The 24,241-nt window shown below is 38.3% G+C and overlaps 4 protein-coding genes across 5 annotated transcripts; 2 read left to right on the forward strand and 2 right to left on the reverse strand.

The window, feature by feature from the left end:
- Positions 1-407: 407 nt before the first annotated feature.
- On the reverse strand, positions 408-1,346 carry LOC140758345 (uncharacterized). The gene has a single exon (XM_073094471.1). The coding sequence runs from the start codon at positions 1,308-1,310 to the stop codon at positions 609-611; it is 702 nt and encodes a 233-aa protein (XP_072950572.1). The 5' UTR covers positions 1,311-1,346; the 3' UTR covers positions 408-608.
- A 5,471-nt stretch (positions 1,347-6,817) lies between these two features.
- Positions 6,818-11,763, reverse strand: LOC140758448 (uncharacterized). Of its 2 annotated transcripts, none has more exons than XM_073094620.1 (4): positions 10,026-11,763; positions 9,583-9,914; positions 8,756-8,998; positions 6,818-7,643 (listed from the first exon to the last, which is right to left on the reverse strand). In XM_073094620.1, exons 2-4 carry the CDS (start codon positions 9,892-9,894, stop codon positions 7,125-7,127), a joined length of 1,074 nt encoding a protein of 357 aa, XP_072950721.1. In that variant the 5' UTR covers positions 9,895-9,914; positions 10,026-11,763; the 3' UTR covers positions 6,818-7,124. The 2 variants fall into 2 exon arrangements, with proteins under 2 accessions (XP_072950721.1, XP_072950720.1); XM_073094619.1 differs by having other exon boundaries at positions 9,583-9,945.
- An 825-nt stretch (positions 11,764-12,588) lies between these two features.
- LOC140758532 (histidine biosynthesis bifunctional protein hisIE, chloroplastic) lies at positions 12,589-18,785 on the forward strand. The gene is made up of 5 exons (XM_073094735.1): positions 12,589-12,809; positions 13,692-13,937; positions 14,025-14,120; positions 14,319-14,470; positions 18,440-18,785. Exons 1-5 carry the CDS (start codon positions 12,633-12,635, stop codon positions 18,633-18,635), a joined length of 867 nt encoding a protein of 288 aa, XP_072950836.1. The 5' UTR covers positions 12,589-12,632; the 3' UTR covers positions 18,636-18,785.
- Positions 18,786-21,486: 2,701 nt separating this feature from the next.
- Positions 21,487-23,593, forward strand: LOC140758480 (chalcone synthase C2). Its single transcript, XM_073094666.1, has 3 exons — positions 21,487-21,767; positions 22,108-22,709; positions 22,999-23,593. Exons 1-3 carry the CDS (start codon positions 21,590-21,592, stop codon positions 23,389-23,391), a joined length of 1,173 nt encoding a protein of 390 aa, XP_072950767.1. The 5' UTR covers positions 21,487-21,589; the 3' UTR covers positions 23,392-23,593.
- Positions 23,594-24,241: the final 648 nt, after the last annotated feature.

Consider the following 24,241-nt stretch of genomic DNA (forward strand, 5'->3'; position numbering starts at 1 on the left):
CAAGTAAAAGGTTAGAGATTTAAATATTTGTAAGAACGAATTATATCTAGTGCACAGATTTGGCTCATTTTTATGGGAGAGTTATTCTAGTTGTTTTTTTTTTTGGGGGTCAGTGGGGTGTTCGAGCTTGGTAGTATGAGCCGGGCTGTCAGTCCAAAAACTAACTCGAGCCAGGCTTGTTCTTGCAGGCCGAAATGCCAAACTCATCATAACGGCCTACTAAAATTAACTGGCATCATAAAAAATGCTTGGGTTTCAGCCTAAGATATAGTGGGCCGAATTCTGGAGCCCATATTTAGACCAGTACGATTCTTTTATATACTGCTTAGTGAGAGACGTGGCAGCAATCTAGAGCCAAACCCAAATCAACAACGATCCTTCTTTCTTTAGCGCCAGCCAAATCATTGCCGACTCTTTTATAAATTATATCCAAATTTCATACACAAAACCCAACGAAACCATCCCCAAAAAGAAAGGGAAAAAGAAGAAGAAGAAGAAGAAGGAAAGAAAGCAAGACCCAAATCGGAACTGCACACATGCATCCACAGTCCACACACGAAGCTGCGAAGGACGAACGAGAAAAGATAGTTTAATCCACGCTCTGGAGATCAAAAGAAGTAGGACGAGGACGAAGAATAAGATGATCCACCGAGCTGGAATCCATCGTTCGCCGCGGTATCGTCCGCCGCGGGCATCGGCCCAAAGAGCGGGCTATGCACGTACCCCTCCTCGAACCACATCCCCGCCACCTCCCCCGCCGCCCCCCTACCACACCCGTTAAACTCCTCCGCGTCACACCACACCATCCCCTCCTCTTCCTGACCCGCATCCATCGTCTCCGTCCCCGACCCGGCGGCGACCTCCACCTCCTCCGCCTCCACCGCCATAGGGGTCGGCGGTGCCAAAGGCGGCAGGGTCACCGGGGTTGGTGAGGAGTAGAGTGGGAGGAGATCGGGGGAGAGGTAGGGGGTGACGGAGGAGCCAGGGGGGAGGTCAGGGTAAGCGAAGTTGGTGCGGGCGCGGGCCCCGCGGAGCGTGCGTGCGGCGCGGTCGTACGCCACAGCCGCCTCCTCCGCTGTGTCGAACGTCCCCAGCCAGTGTCGCTCCTTCGTCGCCGGGTCGCGGATCTCCGCCGCGTACCGGCCCCACGGCCGCCGACGAACCCCCAGGTACCTTGCGCCGCCGTTGTTGTTGGTGCTGCTGCTGTTGTCGTTTTGCTGCCGGCGCCTGCTGCTCGACTTCTTCTCCTGCGGCGGAGCAGGAGAGGAGGAGGAAGACGAAGAGGAGGAGAAGAAGTAGGAGAAGTCCATCTCTCTCTCTCTCTCTCTCTCTCTCTCTCTCTCTTTGTTTCTTTGTTTCTTTAATCGAACGAATTAGTTTTGGTTGGTAGAAGATGCATGGTGAGGTGGGGTTTATATAGGGAGGAGGAGATGGATCATTTTTTTTTTCACTTTAACTACGATATTGCCCTTGTTCCAATGTTGAAATGACGTAATTGCCCCGAAGATGCTGGAGCCCGCGAGTGGTCAACCCAATGATTTGGACCAGTGGGAAGGGGAGTGCCACGTGGACCAACCGTCAAACTACCTATTTGTCAGTCGATCCTCAGTCCTCATGCATATACCGTCCATCAGTCCACGCGGCCACTCTTTCTAAGTCGCCTTATATATATATATATATAAGGATTATCTATTAATCATATATACCACCAAATAAATAAGTCACAGATTAGCTCGATAAAATTAAATAAAATTTACTACCCTTATATATATATATTTATTTTTTCTTGCGTATAATTAAAGCTGTTAAATTGATCTCAATGGACAAATTTCTTTCTTCTAACGTAAATTTTCTCATACTGAGAGAAAACTAAGAGACCAGATTAAAATAAATTTAAAGTTAGATGATGGACCACAAGCATCAAAAACCGACCTCAAATTGGCTACGTTATATATAAATATATATATATACAAAATTAATCCATGATTTAAGTTCAGATTAGATGCACATGCAACCATTAGCACCACCTGAGAAGCTGATGCTTTCCGTATTCTTCAATTCCCATGGAGGGTTCCAAGCGTCAGAAGCAAATCAATATGCCTCCAATGCGCATGTCATGCATATTCCAAAGAAGTCTAATGAATGGTTGTTGATGTGCTTTAAAAGCTCTCCATCATGAACCCTCTCTCTCTCTCTCTCTCTCTCTCCCTCTCCCTCCAAGGCTTCTAACAAATGATGGAGGAGAGGCTTAAATTCCACATGATTAGATGACCTCACATGAATGATTAGCATGTGCCATCTCTTCCCTTTAATTCCTCTCCTTGCTGTCTTAATTAAGGTGGCACTTGAAAAGTTCTAACTTGGATTGCAATCTAATCATGGATTCATTGTACCCAAATGATTACTTTCAGTCATAATAAAATGGGCTATTATAAGATTACACAATTTAAACTTACTTATCTGATCACCACCACCACCACCATCATCATCTAACAATGCAGCTAAATGCATGAGTGATACTGCTAATAATATGTTCTCTTTGCATGTTACTCGTATAATAAATATATCAAAGAAGGTTGAAGGAACGAAAGAAAGTTGCTTTACTCCATTTTAGTAACATTAATGATGTAAGTCCAAGATGGTGATGAAAGTTTTTGACTTATTAAGTCTAGAATGCAATGATGAGTATCACAATGCAACATCCAAGTATTCCTCTCATAAAACTCCATTAGTAGATTAAACCACACCTAATGACATAATGTGGGTCCTCCCTCTTGTATTCCCTTTTTCTAAGCCCAACTACTTGTATAAATGATTGAAATTCTACTTAATCAACTAACAAGTTAGGGTTTTGAATCTCGGTATAAATTATCAAAAGAATATCTTTATGAGAATATTGCAATGAGTACGATATGATTAGAGTTGACTCAATTGTTCAACCTAAAAATCATATAAATTGGCCGGTCTATATCCTATGAGCTCTCTGAATAATTAAAAATAAACTCTCTCAATGTTTAAAATGGTCTTCAATATGCTCCTCTTAATAATAGAAAAAGATTCTATCAATATTAATAAACTTTGAAACAATATGCTCCAATGTAATATCATAACTACAAAACCTCTTACCACCTTAATACTCTGCTTATGATTTGGAAAAAGTCATGCATGATGACCATCACAATCATAAGAGTGGAGTATCTAGTCCTTGCTATGTAGAATTTAAATAGAAAAGAAGAAGAAGAAGAGATTATTATCTCCCTTTTGACCTAAGGATGAAATATCTTAACCATGCCTATGTATCATTCAGAGGCCCCAAGAGCTTGGCAGTTATGGAATCAAAAGATTAGGTACACTTGCATATTAATATTAATATTAATATTATTGTTGTTATTATTATAATTTAATGAGAGTTTTGAGTACATAACATGCTCAGAATCAGCATGTACAAAAATTTAAAAGCTAATTTAAAGGGATTACCATGGCCCATCCATGTGCCTTCCAATTAGAGCCAAATCAATGATAAGCTCCACAAACCTTCCAACTTTTTAAAGCCAAATGGTTGCTTTAATCTTTTCAAGCTCATGGGGAGGAATATAAAGTTTTATCTCTTGTATATTTGTTTTGAGGGGGCATGAGACCTTGAATGAGCCAAAAGACATGTTGGGTTGCATGTGAGGGGAAACTGCTTGCCCTAATTTTCTAAAAGGAACCAATTGGTAGGCAGTACAATCTCTCATATCTAGTGATACAAAATCAATTATGGCAGAAGAAGATCTCTTCTTTTCTTTTTCTTTCTTTTTTAAACCATACTATAAACCCTTCACTGCTGCAAGATTCATGCATACTTGAACTACTTGTTATTGTTAATCCATATAGTCTTCTAGAAACTTTCTGACAAGATCAATCTTTGCTAGTGATGAAAATAATAAAGAACCATAAGAAATTTTGAAGAAGAAATCCTCTGGGTTCTCTTTCATCAGATCAGTTCCTCTGAAAGCTTAGCCATTTTTTTTCACCATCTGTCTCCTTGTATCCACTTTTACAAGGAACCAAGAAATGCTTTTCTTTCAGGATTAAGCTTCTGGTATCAGGTCAAGACTAATTCTCCAACAACTAAACTAGAGGAAGGAAGACAAGATAACAACTGCAAGCAGAAGATAAGGGAAATAAGATAACAACTGCAAACAGAAGAAATGTTCATGTCTCAGTTTGGTATCCTTCTCTCCCTTTTTTTTCCCCTTCTACTGTTCAAGAGAAAGAAGATTATCTCCATGAATGGCTTGGGCAGTGGATGAGTATTGTCTCTCTGATACAACTCTATCATGCAAATATTGTTGTTTGTGTCTTCAATAGTAAGTGGTTAAATTTTGTCTACATGCATTCCAGTCAATCTTTAGATGTGGGTTTTCTTACCTGCCCCCATGGTATTATTCAAGGACACACAGAGGTCACATGATCCATTCAAACAGGTAAAATGTGTTAGGTTGTTCTAATACTATATATATATATATATATATACCTTCTGTTTGAATGAATCTAGACTGGGTCAGTGAAACTCACCTACATAAAAATAAAGAAAACTTATCTATATCTCTCATGTGTTAAGGATATTGACAAATTTTATGCCATCTTTATCATCATCTATTAGCATTAAGCAACACTCTGGCCTAAATTTGAGTATGTCAAACTTCAAATAGAACAGATGAAACACTAAAATGGTCTATAAGAAATGTCATGCAAAGTCACAAGGTGAATGTAGAATGGGAATATTCAAAGGCATCTCTGTTCTCTTCTCCATGTGCAGCTGCATGTGTGTTAAAGCATACTATTACTAGCCAAACAAGCTTGCTTATCTTTACTATAGAGAAGTAAAGCCACAAGAAAACTTAAGCTAATCCATAAGAGAGAATCTTCAAGTCTAAAACCAAGTCCTCAATAAGGGAAATTAGTTTGACAATAGTTCAAATCTTCATTAAAAGGAGGTAGAGGAAATATCAAAAGACAAACCATATGCATCATTTTTTGCCTTATCCATTCATTTATCAAATCAACGTTTGACGAAAGAACCACACTGAAACCTACATTTGACTGGGATCTGTAGACTTGTGACCTCATGACTGTTTGTTAACAAAAAAACAAATACATATCCATAATCCATAATGATGCACTGAGTTTAAATAAACCCCAAGGAGGAATAAAAGCATATGCAAGTGAAAGATATTCGAGGGCCCTCTTGCAAGTTGATACCCATGCTTAACAGTAGCAGACCAAAATGGAAAAAGGAAACAAAAGGATATATATAAATCTATAATTGTAAAATCCTAAGTTTCCTTGTGACTTGCATCCATAAACTGGACAATGAAATGTAGTTATAAAAGCCCAATCCTGCGTGCATTACCTACTATGTGCATCTGTTTCTTGAGCTGAAGGAACCACATAAAAATCTTAGCAAGATTTTAGTTCAAAAATAGTGTCCATAGGAAAACAACTGCTCATTGGCTACTTAATATTTTATGAGAGGGTCTTCTCTTTGTTACATCAATGTCTTGCTGTTTGTTAAAGCAGTGTTGAGTTCAAAGATAAAATCTTTTAATGCTTAGAAAGCATACAAGCTTGTCTCTTAAAGCCCCTATCCATCTAGCATTGCATGGCTAAATAAGCTGAAAATCACACCCAAAAAGGGATCCGTGAAGTTGAAAAGCTGACATGGTGGATCTTGACAAAGTCTCATGAACTAGTTCTACTTCCTAGTTCCTACTCTTTAAATAGAGGAGGACATGGAAAGATGTGCATGGTTAGGAGAAGAGTCAAAAAGGGCAAATCCCACTAGGCTTAATGGGTGGTAACTAGTAAATATCAGTTTGCTAGTGGCTTCCAGTGAAGTGGCATAAGAACAAATCTAAGATTGATGACTCATTACTTTATATGGTGACCACTCTTACGGAACTTTATAAAGTGGATTAAAAATAACAGCCTAGTAAAGGTGACTCCAGGAACCATATAATAGTCTGTGGATGGAAGTGCCATTTTCCACGCTTGTAGGACTTCGAGGAAGACTAAGTTGAGCAGTTGTTTGTTATCGATCGCATCACTTGGTGTGGAAGAAAGACTTCCGGAATCTGGGGTGTGTTGGTTGGTCGATTATGCCTTTCTTCTCTCTCAATTGATATAGGACTCCTTTTTTCCTTCATCCAAAGCAATAGGAGCTGAAATTTCTGAGATTCTATGATCTCTCAATAGATATCCTTGAATCTTTCATAAGTTTGAGTTCTCTAAGAGAAGGGACAAGGAGTCTTTCTTCTCCAAGGGAAGAGAGAGCAATGACAATAACTTAAGGAAAGGTATGACACTAACAGAAGAGAATGGTAGGGACAGAGTACGCAACCACTAGCCAGGTGACATTGATTCTGGACCAGCAAGACCAAGTTGCCATGGAGCTACCCATTCAAAGTCCAATATATTAAGATTGGATTTGGTCCCTAAATGGAATAATGAGACCAAGGGGCTGGTCTCCATCAACCTGGGCTAATGAGCCCACTAATCTGGCCGAAGGTCTCTCCTTAGTAACAAAACTAAAAGATTAAAAAACATAAATGCAATGCACTTTATGGCTGATGCCATGTTAAATAGCAGAAGCAACTTAAAAAATTTTAGATAGAGGATCGACAACTTAAATCATGCCTTAACTGTTGAATGATTATGCTCAATCCACTTGAATCGTGGTTCCTTAAAATGTAGGCAAGTAAGGGCCATGTAAGTTACCTTAAAATGATTCCAACACAATCTAACCCATGCTATATGCACCGAAAAGTTGGCGAATAAGATCATGATTTGAAATGTAGCATAAGAAATCTTCCATTGGAAGAAATAGTACTCTCATAGTTCATAAAATATAGACTACAAATATAATACACATTTGGCACAAAGGGATACAGGCCTAGCAACAAAAGGCGATAGCTAATCGTCTACTCTAACAGGTACATGGATCATATAGAGAATTGACGGAAGAAATAGCTAGATATGAAGGACCGGGAATTGTAGCCGCAATATAGCAGAAATTTATACATTACCAAAGATGCACCATTACTATGGATGAATCACCAACTTGGGATGACCCATCTTACTCAGCCAATGCAATCTTTCTTCCAGTGGCCAACCTTCCCACACTTGAAGCAAGGAGAAGCTGGACTTCCAGTACACTTTTTCATCCAATGGCCTTCTTTACCACACCTGTAGCATTTTCCTGGACTTGGTGCACCTGGGCTGCCTTTATTGAGATTCAATCTTTTGATTGGAGAAGTTTCCACTATCAAGTTTGGTTGATGTACCCTTTTTGGTGAAACAGCTGGTGACTTCGCAACAGTTGAGAAGTCCGGTAAGATTTGGTATGCCATGGCAACTTTCATGCCTTCGACTTCTTCATGGCTGTCAATTTTATTTGTTTCTTGAGTCTCAAGGAATGATTTTTTACAAAAATAATTGTTCACTACCTCATCTATGTTGGGTATGTCCAACTCCTCAGGTAACAGAGTAGGACTCGAGAGCTCATTTTCTAGCTTATTTTCAACTAAATTGTTGTTCCCTATTTCAGGTTGTTTCCCACGGTTGTCGACCCACTGGAAGTGATTGCAGGCTCCTTGACCCTGAAAAAAAAACAAGATCTGATCTTTCCCTACTGTTGATAAGAATGAAGCAAAAGAGAAAATAAATAAGACTAATGATGTGACAGAATCAGTTATCATCTTATGTTAATACAAAAAAGTTACATAGTAATATAACTTTTTAATAGGGATGCCAGATGAAGAGTGGATGGAGAAGCAGAACCAAACCTTTGGATCTGCAAGTCCGGGGGATGCTTGGATGATGGAAAAAGGAGGACTGAAATAATTCCTTCTTCCAATTTTAAACGGCTAATGCTGTTATTACTTACTAGGCATGTATATGTCGACCTCACATAATAACCTACCTTCTTTTTCCATTTTACTTTTCTTCCTCAGTTGCCTAGAAATAATATCAGCTGAGTGTTGTAGGAGACTTAGTTTCTCCAAAAGGCCTGAATAATTTACTTTCTTTTCTCTCTTCCAGGTTGAAGAAGTAACAGGATATTATGTTGTTCTTACCCTTTTTCCCTTCTCTTTTGTTGGAAGGACCATGTAACCATATAGGACTATAATTGGATGCTAATGAGGAACCACAAGAAGCAAGTACCTTCATCCCAATATCGCTTAATATTGTCTATTACACCCATCATTTGAGTGCTGCAAATATCTGATTATAATTACTTGTCCCTTAGCCCGTTGAGAGCATATGTGAATGGTGCTCAACAATGGGGAGTTGCTATCACTTTATCACCTTGCTTTTGCAAGGAACAATCAACTTATGGTAGTAACATTTTCAAGCTTATGGCATACTGAACTAGTAGTTTGTGAAATCTTTGAAAGTAGCGGTATCTAGATTGCAAATGCTACATTTTAGGTCCAGCAGGAAGATGTAAACTTTAACCAACATGAAGTTCCTATTAATGATGCATGGACCCTTCAGAAAGGTAAAAAAGCACCATAGAAGGGCAACATAAAATAGGAACCACTACAACCATCATAAGTTTTTGCAGCATCAGTCTAACCATATATGAGGTTATTAGAGCACGTCATTTTTCAATGCCAAAGAGCAGAAAACAGCAATGTGTTTCATAATAATAGTATAATACTTCATAAGTAAATACTAGTATTAGACTATTCGACAAAGTGCAAATTACCTTCTTTATAGCGCAAGCATAATACTTACGCCCAGCATTCTCCCCATGTTGCATTGTCAAGACACTACAGCGGCCTGCACTGCAAGAACAAATTGGATATATAGCTTTCGAGGGACCATTTTGTTGGTTGAGTTTCACAGGGCTTCTAACATTGTATGTCTGATTGGCTGGGCTGTTGAAACCATGCTGCTGATTGGGACTCGCCATGTCACACCACTGGAAAAAATTGCATCTTTCGCTCACCTAGGATGGTGCGGTGACAAAGAAAAGGATGAACTAGTGTATAACAAAGTACAACTATATCCTGCTTCTTCACTATATAATAATTACAAATTAAAAGGAAATGAGACTACACCAAATGCAGATTACATTTCCCTTAATTATCCTAGAAGAGAGTATCGAAATAACATATAGGACACAGTCCATAAAGCATATTAACTACAACGAGAAAATTGGATACACTGAACGCATTATCATATTACTATAAAGAATCAAGACATAAAATTCACCACTCAAGTAGACTTCCAAGCTGTCAATTACTAAAAAACTTACTGTAAATAAAGCTCTAGAACAGAGAAAAAGGCAAACTAAAAAAGCTGAACTTTTTCAAGGTTCTAAACAAACAGAATTATTTGAAGGTAAAGAAAGGTCTCAAATCAACAAAGAAAGATCAAGATTTTAAGCGTACAACTCAATCATCAACTAAAAATCACATGATTCCTGCATAGAAAGCTCAATATTACAGCAAGATTCACGCAAAAGAAGAAAAACCGATTTATATGCAAACCAAAAGGGACCTTAAAAAACAAACAAACAAAAAAATTCACCGATTTCATGGGGCAACGGTAAAAATGGCGTCCAGGGTTCCGCTCGGTCCTCGATACCAAGACAACACACTGCCCTCCACCACATGGGCACTGCTTCACGGGGTAATCTCGGCCGTCTGCCGCGGGACCGGACGGCCCAGGGCTCGTCTTGGCTTTGAGAGGTGAGTCCAAAGACCGGTGCCCTTCTTGTTCCCCTACGAGACAGAGCGGCTTCTTCTCCTCGGCGGCATTTTGGGCAGTATGCTCGTCTTGCCGGAAAAGCCTCTGAGGCCGGAGAGATGGACTCCACGAACCCACGCTATCCGTACTCATCCCTCCATCAAAATTTGCTCCTTTCGGGAAGATATCAGCAATTTTTACGCACTTGAGAAGACGAATCGTTGAAATATTAACTGAAGATTAAAATAAACAGGAAGAAGGAGATGCTAGAGAGCTTTTCTTACCGTCGATTTCGAGTAGACAGAAGCGAAGGAAGACGGTGGAGCGAGAACATAATTGAACCTTTGGCAAAGAAAAAGGTACAAAAAGGGAGGGAAAAAGAAGCAAAGAGCGGCTACTTTAGCAAAGAAAAAAAGAAGCGAATATTACATAATATGCAATATTTAATATCCGCCTTAATCTCAGATGCTTTAAGCAAACACTGGGGATCGAAACGCCCGCAGGCCGCAGGACTAATTTATGCGCATCGTTGAAGTAGGACCGTTTTGTCCGTACAGGTTTCGGGAGATATGGTAAAAAGGTAAATTGCAAATTTAGTGATGCCTAACGTTAACGTTAAATTTTAAATTAAGTGGTGGGTTAACAAATATATTTATAAATTAAAAAATCTAGGGTTAATACACTTCTTTAACTTTACTTGATTTTCGGATAAACCCATAAACTATTTTTTATTACAATGTTCCCCATAAACTTTGGATCTAAATAAAATAACAAATGCAAGTAAAAAAATATATATCTAATGACTATTATACCCCTACTACTAGTTTTCTCTCTCCGACCTCATGTGAGGTCAACAAGGGGCGCGGGAGAACACCCACAACGAGGTCGGAGAAGAGGCAAGCATCAGGCTTGAGATAGAGGGAGCAAAGGTTGGCAATGAGGTAGGAAAGGAGAGCAGGGTCGAAGAGGGTGCGGCTTGAAGGAGTAGGTGGGGGATGTCTGGGAGGTACTCGTAGAGGTGTAATTGAACTAAGATTAATCAAACCTAGCTTTGATCAAACTTGAATTATAAAAAGTAGCTTAGATTTGTGCTCAGGTTTGAATTGAAATTATTTTAACTGAAGCCAATTTCAAACTAATTTTAAGCTCGAATCAAGCTTGAGTTTAAACAAGCCGATTAATAAGTAATTTTAAGCCTTAATTAATTCAAGCCAAATTATGAGCTTCATCAAGCTTTACTTAAATTAAGGTTGATTTAGGTTTGAATCAAGCTTAAAATAAGATCTAATTCAAAAATATAAACTAATGAAAACAACCACGTATTTAATATATATATATGATACCATAAAAATTCAAAACTGCACATAATAATCTACCTATGTAAAATTTAAAATATAATAAAAGTATATAAAATATTATATATGTTATATATATTATTATTATTTGGAGCCTTATTGAGCCTATTTGTTCAAGCCGCGCATGATCAAACTTGACTTAAAATTATTTTCAAGCCTATTTTGTAAATTAAGTTGGCTTAACTCATTTTCGAGTCGAAGTTGATCTTGACAACCCTAGGTACTCATGGGAGCAAAGTAGGAAGAGGTAGGAGTGTAAACGAGCCGAGCCTGAGCGAGCCAGCTCTGGCTCAGGCTCGGCTCGAAATTAGTTTCGAGCCTCATAATGTTGCTCAGGCTCGGCTCAGCTCAACCCGAGCCGAGCTCGAGCTGAACCTAACCGAGCCCGAGCAAAGCTCGAGCTCGATTAGAGGCGGTGGCGACGTGGGCGGTGGCGACATGGACAACGGCTTGCCGAAAGAGTCGGAGACGGATGGAGGAGGCCAACGACGGAGGAGGAGGAGTCGGAGACGGATGGAGGAGGCCGACAGCGAAGGAGGAGGAGGCCGACGGAGAGGAAGGTGTGGCGCCGTGGTGGTGGCTTGCCGTCGTTGCCGATGGAGGCCGACGGGGAGGGAAGAGTGAAGGTGATTAGGTGGATGAGGGTGAGAGTGAAGATGAGGGTGGGGTGGGGGATTGAGGATGGGGAAGGTGGTGATGGGAAAGGTGAAGTAATTAATGAGGGTGGGGTAGGTAAGAGTAGGTGAGGGTAGGTGAGGGTGATGAATATTGTGTTACGGGTGAGAATGAGTTAGTGAGGGACACGTGGCAATATTTCTTTATGCCACGTGTCCTTAGTCATAGGGAGTCAGACTATCGAGCCTATCGACCGAGCCTGAGCGAGCCGGCTCTAGTTCAGGCTCGGCTCGATATTAATTTCGAGCCTATTATGATGGCTCGGGCTCGGCTCAGCTCTGATCGAGCCGAGCCGGACTCGAGCTTCACCCGAGCCGAGCCCGAGCTGCTCGTCAAGCCTGACAGCCCTAGGAAGAGGAGGTGGAAGGCGAGAGCAGGGCGAAGTGGAAGGCAACAACGAATAAAGAGTAGAGGAGTTGGGAGTGAGAAAAGGAATAGAGGAGGGAGAAGGAGGTTGATGGAAAAACATAATCACTAGTGAGGAGAGAATAGAAGAAGAGGAGAGTATGGTTAATTTCATCCTAATAATATTTTGGTAAGGTGTAATTTAACCGGTGGTAGACTAATAGAACGATGACATTGAAATTGTTCTAATATTTTGGAGAAAATTTATAATAAAAAATAATTTAGGGGTCTTCCTGAAAGCAGATTATAGTTCGAGCAGGTATAAATAACCTAAAAAATAATCTACTGAATGCCTTCAGATTCGTGCCAATCAAAAATTGCCAACTAAATCGGACCATTTCGTAAATATATTTGTAAAGAGGTCTAGTTTGGTCAAATACTCGTCCTCAGCCTCAGGTTGTACGACCCTTTATCGTCTCACCCGAGTCCCTTTCTCTCTGCTCTTCAAGTGTTCTAATGGTGGCGGCCTCGGTGGCTCGGTTCTCTTCTGCGAGAGACTTCTCTCTCAGCGATGGCATCGGAGATAAGCATCGGTGTGCGGAGAAGAAGAAGGTATCTACTGCAATCTCTGCTTCGTTCCCCTCTCGAAAAGCTTCCCATTTGACCACTGAAGCTCTTCGGCTCGATTCGAAGGTATGGCCAATAGATTTATCTTATGCTTTTCTTTTGAGAACCATGTTAGTATCTTAAATCAAGAGGTGATTTGGTTTCATCCTCTCTGCTCTAGCATCCAAGCAAAGAAAACAAAAAACGTCTTTTAGTCTTTTTACGTTTTTGTAGATAAGTTCTCTTGTTTATATATTCATTTATCCATTTAGCATACTTGTGTTTAGATTCCTTTGTTATTTGATATCAAAAGACAAGGTTATGCATTCTTGTGTACGAGAACTATTACAAAAATATGTGATTTCTCATTTCTAAGGTTTCTCTTGGGAAAGTCCATGTTCGGAATCTTGCTTCCGTTGTATGATTCACTCTGTCCTAAAGGTCGTCAGATCTGTGTTTTCTTTTCTCTTTTGCCCCTTTCTAGATTGTTGATTCTGGTTTATGCATTGCATTTGCTTATTGAATTGGGTGCGTGTATTTTATCTTCTTTTGTTATATGACATGAAATAACCGGATTTTGCTTCTGGTTGAGGAAGATAGTTGATTTTGAAGTGCAATTCATGAATTTCTATCTGAATCTAATTTTCCTTGTGATAAGAGAAGGAGGTACATGTTTATTCCTGGCTTGCCGAAACTTTTCAGGGAGAAAATAGCGTCTAATATATGAATAGCTAAAATTTCGGAAGAGAGGAAGGAAGCTATTACTACATATATAATCAATAAGAAGCTATTGAAACAGCAGGGCGTGGAAAAATGATTTCAGATTATATACATACGTATTTTGTTTTTGCAAAATAACACTTTGTCTTGAGCACAAAAGTTTTAAGATATTTTTTTCAGAATTTTCTTGAGAAATCTTGGCTATTGTATTTTTAGTTGTATAGTATTTTCACAAAATAAATTCATTAGGTTGGGACCTTACTAGACAGTGTAAAGTGGGATGACAAAGGATTGGCTGTGGCCATTGCGCAAAACGTGGATACTGGAGCTATTCTTATGCAGGGGTTTGCCAATTGGGAAGCCCTTGCAACTACTATTTCTTCTCGGAAGGCCACTTTCTACAGCCGCTCGCGGTCAACATTGTGGACAAAAGGAGAGACATCCATGAACTTCATCAATGTGCATGACATTTTTCTTGATTGCGATCGTGATTCTGTAAGCATCTCCTGTACTAGTTTTGGAGAGCTTTTGGGTTGGCTTGTTGGAATTGTGACTGAATTTAGGTTCAATTTCTTTACTCAGATAATATATCTAGGAAAACCTGATGGGCCTACTTGCCATACTGGGGCAGAAACTTGCTACTATTCATCAGTTTATGATCAATTGGAAGGTCCAAAGGTTTGCAATCTCAACCTTCAGTAATGCGGTATATCTTTTTAGGATCTGTAATTATTAATTATTAAGACTATGTGGGGGAATATGTTATCTTGTTGTGCCATTAAATTGTTGGGGAGTATGCTATCCTGTAGGGACATTGTATGTTTGGGGAGAATGCTATCTTGTATTGACATTGAATCTTCTGCATTTTTGTGACAGCCCAGTCAAGATAGGTTGGTCACCACAACTTTATATTCATTAGAGGCTACTATTTCTCAGCGCAAAGAGGAAATAATGGAAGAGAAAAATGGAAAGCCATCATGGACAAAGAGGCTACTTCTTGACAAAGAGTTGCTTTGCTCAAAAGTGCGGTATGGATGAAATGTCATTATTTCAGTGCCATATTGTAGCTTATCTCAATATAATATGCATTGCATGGTTTGGCATTCCATTAAAGACAATATACTTTCTCAGTAATAAAATTGATAAATCTATGGTACTTCTCTGCTTTATTACTCAGCTGCCTTCTGTTAATCTGACTGCTCGGGAGTGAGAATGAAGTGTAGCATCAACTAGTTAAACAAAGAGTGTACATTCTGAGCAGCATTTTTATACTTAACAAATTGGCATGAAGATTATTTTTGAGTTCTGACTCTAAGATGATATAGCATACCTTATGTGAACATGCTTTCAGCTATTAAACTATATGACCAAGTTGATCTTTTTTATGTCCTGAAAACATAGAGATGGTAGCTAACTTAGCTATATGGTGATTAACTTTGTAGCATAATACTGGAAATATCTGTCTTATGCTCCTGCACCATGGCAGCTGAAATAAGAAGCATTTCCTGTTTATTGAATCACGTGTTCAATGTTATGTGGTGGTTCATTTCAAGCTTGTGATATCCTTGTGTAACAATTGAACTTTGTTGTTCCTTTTGCCTGCATATGGGACACACAGACACATGATTGTTAAACCATGTAGTGGCACCTTTCTTTTTCCTTGATATGCTTTCAATTCTTGGACATTATTGATTGCCATGAACAATCACTTGCATATTATACTTGGCTCCTAATCATGCTTTGGTCATTTGCCTCTAAAAAATGGGCTCTCTGTGCCAACCATAACTTATCCTTGTTGACGAGATATCTACAATTTTTTTATTCTTATCAGCTAAAGTTGAATAACTTGTTTATCATATCATCCTGATCTCTCCTCTAGATCATTTGCCATCTCTGCATATCTGCCATATTATACTTGGTATCTGATGGAAACAGAAACATATGCCAGCAGCTATTTATTGTAATTTTGATCACAAAATGAATGAACTGTTGAAGATGCTCCAGAGTATAGAGGTTTAATAAAATGAGAAATAAATTTTGGAATGGCATTGGAAGTTTGCAACTAAACTATTAAATGCATCGTGTCCTGAATTACCAAGGGTGGGAGGTGTTAATTGGAATTTTGTTATGATAAAGTGCAGTAGCATTATATGGAGAAGCAACAACCTGCACATTGAGAAGTTTGCTACAGAACCTCCATGTTCAAAGGACACATTAGAGAAGGAATGGCTGCCAAAATGATAAGACCATCTTATGAAATAGAATGTGACATCTGATGTAGGTGGAATACATATCTCAAGGGAATCCTGTTATGTATGTTTTTTATCCCTATAACATAGGTTTGATTTGTTGGTAGAGCCGCACATGACAAGATTTTACTTTGCAGTAGACAGAACCACTTAATGGATGAGCTAGGAGAAAGTTTTGACAGAATAGGGGTAAGATGTAAATGAATATAAGACCAGGAAATTAGAGGTTCCCCATTTCCTAAAATCTTGAACGATTCTAGTTGATAAAACTCCGCCTCTGGTTAAGCTGGTTTCATATTACAAATAATTGCCCTAAAATGCTGAGAGACGATCATGCAGATATAATATGATATGGCTTTCTATTAATTTGGGCACTTTATTTAATTTAAAAAAAAACCTTTTTCATTTTTCTGGAATTTCCTGTAATTTTCTGTACTTAAATATTCCATGTCAGTGAGTATATAACTAGATGCAGCGCTCTAAAAGTTCTAGATGTTTTTGTAAGTGTTCCTTCCCACATTACTTCGTTCAATAGGGTCTTGCAGACTTGGAGATATGATTTTCCAAAGTTTCTGGATCAAAATTTAAATCTGCTAAAATGTTGGCTGGAGTATTTATATGATAGGTACATGTTAAGATCTAGAATGATCGAAATATTGCAAATTTGTCACAATTTAGAGAAGGCTTTTTGCTGAGGTCTTTGATATGCATATCAAATTGCAAGTCATTTGAACGGTCGGATTAAAAAATTTGGAGATATGATTTTCCAAAGTTTATGAATCAAAATTTAAATCTGCTAAAATGCTGGCTGGAGTATTTATATGATAGGTACATGTTAAGATCTAGAATGATCGAAATATTGCAAATTTGTCACAATTTAGAGAAGGCTTTTTGCTGAGGTTTTTGATATGCCTATCAAATTGCAAGTCATTTGAACGGTCGGATTAAAAGAAATAATTCTTGAAAGAATAATTATATATATATATATATATATTCAGGGCTATTTCAACAGTTGAAAATTCTCAAAAATTATATGGATGGTTTTTTTATTATATCTTCAACCTCTATAACAAATTTCAGATTGTTCAGACAAATAGATCGAAATAAATCATTTCTTGAAGATCGAAATGCCAACGGTTAAATGCTGATTTTTGCTGAACTTTAGATCTTTAATGAAAGTCTGAATTTTCAATAGTGCTTGGCACAATCTTAATTTTATCTCCAATCCTCTCTGCTGGTCATTCTGGATCAAACCTTGATGTTCTTGGACTTGATTATCAAGTCTTTAATATAAATCTTTAACTATTATTGCAAATCTTATATAGTTTTAATCTCGTGAATACTAAGTATTTCAATCTTCTCTGTCATCATAAATGAAAAATCAAATCACACCATGTGGCCAAATAGCGGGTATCTATCCATGGATTTGATGTGGTAATCCAAATTAAAAGCAAAAAATTAAAAGTCCAAAGTTACAAGTTGATGTTGACATTTGTTGAGGAAGATCTGCAAATAATGTAATAGATTTGGAAAATTGCATCCTGTGGCCAATAGTGGGTATCTACTCATGGCTTAGATGTGATCATCCAAATCAAAAGCAAAAAGTTCACAAGTCCAAAGTCAAGGTTAATATTGATGTTTCTGAAGAAGATCTGGAATGACAGAGAGATCTAGAAAATCACAATATGTGGCCAATAGTGGATATCTACTCGTGGCTAAGATGTGATAATTAAAATCAAAAGCGAAAAATTTGAATTTCCAAAGTTGAAGTTGATGTTGCTGACTAAGACTTACTGCCATGAGTTCACCTAGCAATTTGAAAGATTGATAGACTTGAATTCTGTAAGGACGTTTTTGCGGACAAGTTTCTGTAGACAGAAAGCATGATAGAGAATCATCTATAATAGCATTGAAATTGTTAACCTCTTGTGACCATCTTGCAAGCTAACCCTGGACATTGTTCCTGTTTTAGTTTCTTGGTAGGTAAATCACATTACTGTGGATAAACTGTCTGGACAATCTTCCTCCAGTATATTAGTCAATTGAACCAATACTGTTGTTGGTGAACTATTCTCAATTTGCACTTTTCCTGCTGCCTTCTCCCAATTTTGAGACAATATTGTTCCTCTGTTTCTATATGGAGGCAGCCCTATTTGTCTTATCTGTGCAGACTGTTTAACACTAAACTGGCATATACGAGGAGTGCTATAAATCTTCAAACTAAGAGATGAAAATATCACAATCAGTTGATCTCCATTGCATTTTTAGTCCCTTGATGAATCTCAGAATTCTTTTAGTGATGGCTCATTAACCTATTAGGCCCAATTTGGAAGTAGGGTTACTTGGAATATAAAATGTTTTAATCTGGGAAAGATATGCGTGGAATATATGTATAATTCAACCATTTAGAACTACTTATCTTGGGATAGTAGGTCAAAAAGGACATCAATTTTTTTTTTCTGCCCGTTTATAATCTCACAGAGAAGGGAACCATTTGGTGTAGCAATAATGATAAGTGCAAAATACTCTTCTACATTGTCCTGCTTCCTGCGTAGCGTAAGAACTGCTGCGCTACATGCGCCTGTAGGTAGAAAAGTTCAGAAATCTTGTGGTTCTTAATGTTTATAGATTATTCCATGCATAACGACTTCTGTAAATAACAGGAACTTGCTTGTTCTCATGTTTAATGGATATATTAATTAGACCTGATAGAACACTCATTTGGTTCATTGGTTGCACTTATTGCAGTGAAGAGGCTGGAGAACTTGTTCAGACTCTGCTCGAGAACGAAGATCAATCGCGTACTGCCTCAGAGATGGCAGATCTGCTTTACCATGCGATGGTGCTGCTTAAAACAAAAGAAGTGAAGATGGAAGAGGTCCTCGAGATATTGAGAAACAGATTTTCACAGTCAGGTATTCAGGAAAAAAACAGCCGCAAGTGATCAAGAAAACTAAATTAAAGCCATTGGCCCTGCATAGTGGACTACATTCAGAAATTGTAATCTTGCTTGCCAAGCTATGATGTGGTAGGGAAACTTGGAACAATTTTATATGGTAATTGGAATCATTTCTGATTTTCTTGTTAAATTTCACAGATTGAGATTATCTGTTACCAGAGTAAGATATAATGATCTCAAAAAGGAGCTTTTGCAATTTAATTGCATGATTTTAAATTTAGCATATAAAATTAAGTGCATGTATATTTTATAGCTGATGCACATTTTGTTATAAGTAGAATACCTACAATTTACATGTGTAGTGTAAATATAATTAAATTGCAAAAGCTCCTCCCTAATAAAAGTTGCATAGAAATTCTAGCTGATATATTTTCTTTTTATGGAAGAATGAGATTGACTCAAGAAGATTTATTAATCTCTAAATATTATAATAATTGCCTACACCAAAAAAATTACAGAAATATTTTTTTAGAAAAATATATATTTGATACTTAAATTTAAACCAATAAGATAAATTTATTATACTCATTAACTAGCCTTATATTAAATTATTCTACTCATTAACTAGCCTTATAGTTCTTACTCTCAAGAGTTTTCTCTACCACCATTTGGCAATAATATTCTTAGAACATCTATGTGAAATTAACTGTTGGCAATACTAAAGAAATTGTCATTTTCTTCCATTTTTGCATCGATAGAGTAAATATTCAGATGATGATGACAATTTCAAGTACCAATATTACTAACAACCACTCTAATAAATGATACAAGTGGTTGCTAACTAATGCATTATATTGATGAGTTTTTGACCAAATTAGATCAGTTTTTTTTTTTTTAATCGAAATGGATCGACTCTCAAACTTATTATCTAATGCAGTCTGATTCACTGTAGCCATAATGAAAATACTAATCAGTTTAGCATTTTTATCGCTAATCAATTTTTTGTTTTCTTAACCGCCAAAAAACTAAGTTAAAAAGATTTAGCACTTTAGAATCAGATAAAAATGCATCAATGTTTTTGCATCGAGATAAAATGTTGATTATTTTAGTATTTTTGTTAGGACTATAATAAATATAATTTATTTTTATAAAAAAAATTAGAACAGGATTAGTTTGGTTAAAAGAAAAAAAAAAACTCTTATATTTATTCCTTTCTCTTTCTAATGTTAACAGCAAATGTTCCAAATGCATGGCAGACGGCACTACTATTTCCAAGAACTAATCTCAAGTGCAAATATAAATGGAGAGCTTGGTTTGGCACGTGATTTCTTGTCAGCGATCTTCTAATACACATTAAAATATTTTAGAAAAAATTATATTTTAACTCTTATAATTAGACTTAGATTTACACTTCATCTTCTATCCTCTTATTTGTACCATTATATTGATTGAATTCTAAATATGTAATATATTTATTATTTGATATTTAATTGGTATTATTTTATAGGTGATTATAAAGCTTATTAAATCCTTCACATCTTTGTCCTTAACGAAAATGTTCAAAATCCACTTTTAATTTGATTAAATATATTAAAAAAAATAACGGTTGCATCCTAGTATAAATGATGGAGAATAAATTGTAAATAAAACCATAGGAGAGTCAAATAAATTCAGAGGGATTACAATATATATTTTCCAAATATTTAGGAGCCAAACTATTAAAATCCATATTATATATTACTTCTAAAGACAAATCTCACTCTAGTGTCAGTGAATCCATGCATCAATATCTGCACCTCAAGTGGATTCAAAATAGTACATCCTTACAGATTAAACATCTTTATCATCTCATCCAATTTTGCATCCTATCTCCATGTCTTCCTTCAAAACTATTTGTTCTTAAATATATATATATATATTAATTAATAAAATAATAAGAAGATTCCCAAACTGTAGCTATTTGACAAATCAAGTGGCAGATTGGCTGAATCCCAAATCCTTAAACTATTGGTAATCTGGCTAATCTCTTTCGTTATGCAGCCGTGAAACACGATTGCTCTACTACCATACATAATACCCAATTGACTAGTGTTATATATATATATATATATAATAGCGGAGTATATTTAATCTACTGCTGTAATTTGGTTTGGAGTGTAATATTAAATCCAACTCAGAGAAATAAATGTTGGGTATAAACTAGTCCAAGTATTTGTTGCTGGGTCTATTCCATCTGATACTAGAGAGGTTAATTGTTTTTATGATTTGATTTGCTTTGCTTTGATTAGGCATAACGTGTCGAATTTAATCACTAACATAGTCGACGTACATTTTCATTTTGAACCTCGGATTTGTAGTTTATAGTGGGATGAGTGTTAAACGAGCAACTTGGCCAATTTAGAGTCACATTAATGTGCTACCAACTCTTTGATTTTCCAACCACACATATGTGCCCCTCCCCCAGGCCTCAAACCCGAACAAACACCGTCACCAACCCGCCGGGAGATACGTAGAGATACACGTGACTTACGGAAAAGAGACGCCGGGTGCGAATCTCGAGGCACTCCCCTTGAGAATCCCGTTGGAATCGACGGCTGGAAACTATATTGTAACGGTCCCACACTCCAAAAGGCAACTAACTGCTGGTCAAGTCGAGCGAATGCCAAGGTTTACTTAAACCTAACCGTCTTTAATTTCCGTTACCAAACATGGCATGGCGGAGGTGAGATTACCGCGCACCCCCCGCAACTAACCGCACCGGGAGGTTACCCACGTGGCGGCGCATCTACCTCGCCTTGGCCCACTTTTCAGCAGCCCACGTGGTAACCTATCCTCCCGTCCATCCGACCTACCTACTTCTATAAATAGCAAACAACGGTTCTTCCTAAATCCTCACCTCCACTCTAGCGACTGCTATCAAAGGTTCCCTGAGCTTCTCCTCCTTCCTTATACCTTAGCGACCTTCTTCTCCATTCCGGGTTAACCCAAGGTAGACGCTGATGGCTCGGGTGGAGGAGATCAGGTCCATGCAACGTGCCCAAGGTCCGGCCACCGTGCTCGCCATCGGCACGGCCACGCCCAACAACTGCTTGTACCAAGCCGACTACCCGGACTACTACTTCCGCATCACCAACAGCGATCACCTCACCGACCTCAAGGAAAAGTTCAAGAGGATGTGTTAGTATTATTATACTCTTCTTCTCCTTTCAAACTTAATTCGCTTTGCTTCAGATAATGCTAAGTTTACATGTGTGCAAGAAGCGTGTGGTTAATTACTTCAGCTGTTTTTTTTTTCTTTTTCTTTTAAAAGTTCGTCCTCTAGAAGTCATTCACTCATTCATCCAAGAAGTGTGCTCGTCTTTTTATTTTATCATTATTTATAAATAGCTTCTCCAACTAACAAACTGAGAGAATTAATTAAGTATAATTATATTACATGGCGATCGAACTTGTCGCTAACTACTTGGCACTAAAATTCGTGCGCGGCGTGGGCGTGATCTTGATGGATGGATTGCAGGTGACAAGTCGATGATCAAGAAGCGGTACATGCACCTGACGGAGGAGTTCCTGAAGGAGAACAAGGGCATGTGCGCGTACATGGCGCCGTCCCTGGACGCGCGGCAAGACGTGGTGGTGGTGGAGGTTCCGAAGCTGGGGAAGGAGGCGGCGGTGAAGGCAATAAAGGAGTGGGGGCAGCCCAAGTCCAAGATCACCCACCTTGTTTTCTGCACTACATCCGGCGTCGACATGCCCGGCGCCGACTACCAGCTCACGAAGCTGCTCGGCCTCCGCCCGTCCGTGAACCGCCTCATGATGTACCAGCAGGGGTGCTTCGCCGGCGGGACGGTGCTCCGGGTGGCGAAGGACCTGGCGGAGAACAACCGCGGGGCGAGGGTGCTCGTGGTTTGCTCGGAGATCACGGCGGTCACCTTCCGTGGCCCGTCGGAGTCGCACCTTGATTCTTTGGTTGGTCAGGCGCTGTTTGGTGATGGCGCTGCTGCGGTTATTATTGGAGCGGATCCTAATCTTGATATCGAGCGCCCGCTCTATGAGCTTGTGTCGGCCAGCCAGACTATACTGCCGGACTCCGAGGGCGCCATCGATGGACACCTCCGTGAGGTAACCAACTATTACTCACTATCACTTCATTTGCATCTTTCAGTAATATTAAGGTTTTTCAAATTTAAGTTAAATTTTAAATAATAGGGAATCTTCAAATTACACAATATATTACATAACATCCTTTTTATATTTGACACCTTGTACTCTTGCTTTCTTCTTTATTACAAAATCTAAAATTTAGTCTTTTTTTTTTACCTCAAATTACAAATAATGCAAAAGATGAGGGTGTCAAGGGCAAAATTACAAAAGAAAATGGTTATAATAAATTATATGTATACATGCGCAGGTGGGTCTGACGTTCCACCTGCTGAAAGACGTGCCAGGGCTGATCTCAAAGAACATCGAGAAGAGCTTGGTGGAAGCCTTCACTCCTCTCGGCATCGACGACTGGAACTCCATCTTCTGGATCGCCCACCCCGGTGGCCCGGCCATCCTGGACCAGGTGGAGGCCAAGCTGGCCCTCCACAAGGACAAGATGAGCGCCACCCGCCACGTCCTCAGCGAATACGGCAACATGTCCAGCGCCTGCGTCCTCTTCATCCTCGACGAGATGCGCAAGCGCTCCGCCGAGGAAGGCAAGCCCACCACCGGAGAAGGCTTGGAGTGGGGCGTCCTCTTCGGCTTCGGCCCGGGACTCACCGTCGAAACCGTCGTCTTACACAGCGTCCCTATCAATTAATTAATTAGTCAATCAATCAATCAATTATTACTGTCGACTGCGATCTGTCGATCGATCTTTTACTTATTATATGCTTGCGGAGTTGGTTAGAGTGATGATGCAGTCACTAGTAAGTGCTGCATCTACTGTTCAATAAGATATATGCTGTTGTTTTTGCCTCTCAAAACTTAATTCAGTTACTGGTAATTGAGGCTTGTGACCATTGCATGGTTGAGGTTGCATCTGTTTCATTGTGTTGTTGCTACTGCTCTGGTACCTACTTCTTTATGGACCAACGCGTAGGAATCTTCCGTGTAATCAATGCCATTCTACTGCGCATACGGACTTTATGCATCGAATAAGGAGAAAAAGTGAAAAAAGAAAAATTGGTTGAATGGATGTATATCTAGAAAGAATAACGAGTTTTTTACCAAATAACCTGCACCCTAAATTTAATACCAAAGATTATAAACTTTTTAAACTGTAATCTTAAATAAAATGTTAAAACTGTTATGCATTTTCTTCTGGATCGGTAGTTTACTAGAAAGTAATAATATACATAATACACTGAAAATTAAGCATTTTATTATTAAGAATAAAAACGTTATAATTTTGTGTTCGGTTATCCATTTTAATTATAAAATATATTATTTTTATTATATGTTGGAATAACATAATGATTCTCTATATCCAACTGTACTTAGAATTGTAAAAATAATTATAACTTCTCTAAATTTTTAATAATATTTTTTTAAAATAAGATGTTTAATTTTTTCTAAACATAAAACACTGAAAAGTTAAATATTTTATGAAATAAAATTTTCGACGTTTTTATTCAAAGATAACATACATAGGAGACGGTACTAAGAAT

Source organism: Typha angustifolia, chromosome 3 (genome assembly GCF_048772165.1).
Source record: "Typha angustifolia cultivar Huaian chromosome 3, ASM4877216v1, whole genome shotgun sequence".
Lineage (NCBI taxonomy): Eukaryota > Viridiplantae > Streptophyta > Magnoliopsida > Poales > Typhaceae > Typha > Typha angustifolia.

What these genes read in the sequence shown, in the direction of transcription:
- LOC140758448 (XM_073094620.1), bottom strand. Translation starts at nt 9,894, where the DNA reads ATGAGTACGGATAGCGTGGGTTCGTGGAGTCCATCTCTCCGGCCTCAG. An exon ending in ACCGTTGCCCCATGAAATCG is followed by an intron (nt 8,999 to 9,582) that starts GTGAATTTTTTT and finishes GCACCATCCTAG; the next exon opens with GTGAGCGAAAGATGCAATTT. An exon ending in ATGCTTGCGCTATAAAGAAG is followed by an intron (nt 7,644 to 8,755) that starts GTAATTTGCACT and finishes TTTTTTTTTCAG; the next exon opens with GGTCAAGGAGCCTGCAATCA.
- LOC140758532 (XM_073094735.1), top strand. Translation starts at nt 12,633, where the DNA reads ATGGTGGCGGCCTCGGTGGCTCGGTTCTCTTCTGCGAGAGACTTCTCT. An exon ending in TTGATTGCGATCGTGATTCT is followed by an intron (nt 13,938 to 14,024) that starts GTAAGCATCTCC and finishes TTCTTTACTCAG; the next exon opens with ATAATATATCTAGGAAAACC. An exon ending in ATCAATTGGAAGGTCCAAAG is followed by an intron (nt 14,121 to 14,318) that starts GTTTGCAATCTC and finishes TTTTTGTGACAG; the next exon opens with CCCAGTCAAGATAGGTTGGT.
- LOC140758480 (XM_073094666.1), top strand. Translation starts at nt 21,590, where the DNA reads ATGGCTCGGGTGGAGGAGATCAGGTCCATGCAACGTGCCCAAGGTCCG. An exon ending in GGAAAAGTTCAAGAGGATGT is followed by an intron (nt 21,768 to 22,107) that starts GTTAGTATTATT and finishes GATGGATTGCAG; the next exon opens with GTGACAAGTCGATGATCAAG. An exon ending in TCGATGGACACCTCCGTGAG is followed by an intron (nt 22,710 to 22,998) that starts GTAACCAACTAT and finishes ATACATGCGCAG; the next exon opens with GTGGGTCTGACGTTCCACCT.
- LOC140758345 (XM_073094471.1), bottom strand. Translation starts at nt 1,310, where the DNA reads ATGGACTTCTCCTACTTCTTCTCCTCCTCTTCGTCTTCCTCCTCCTCT.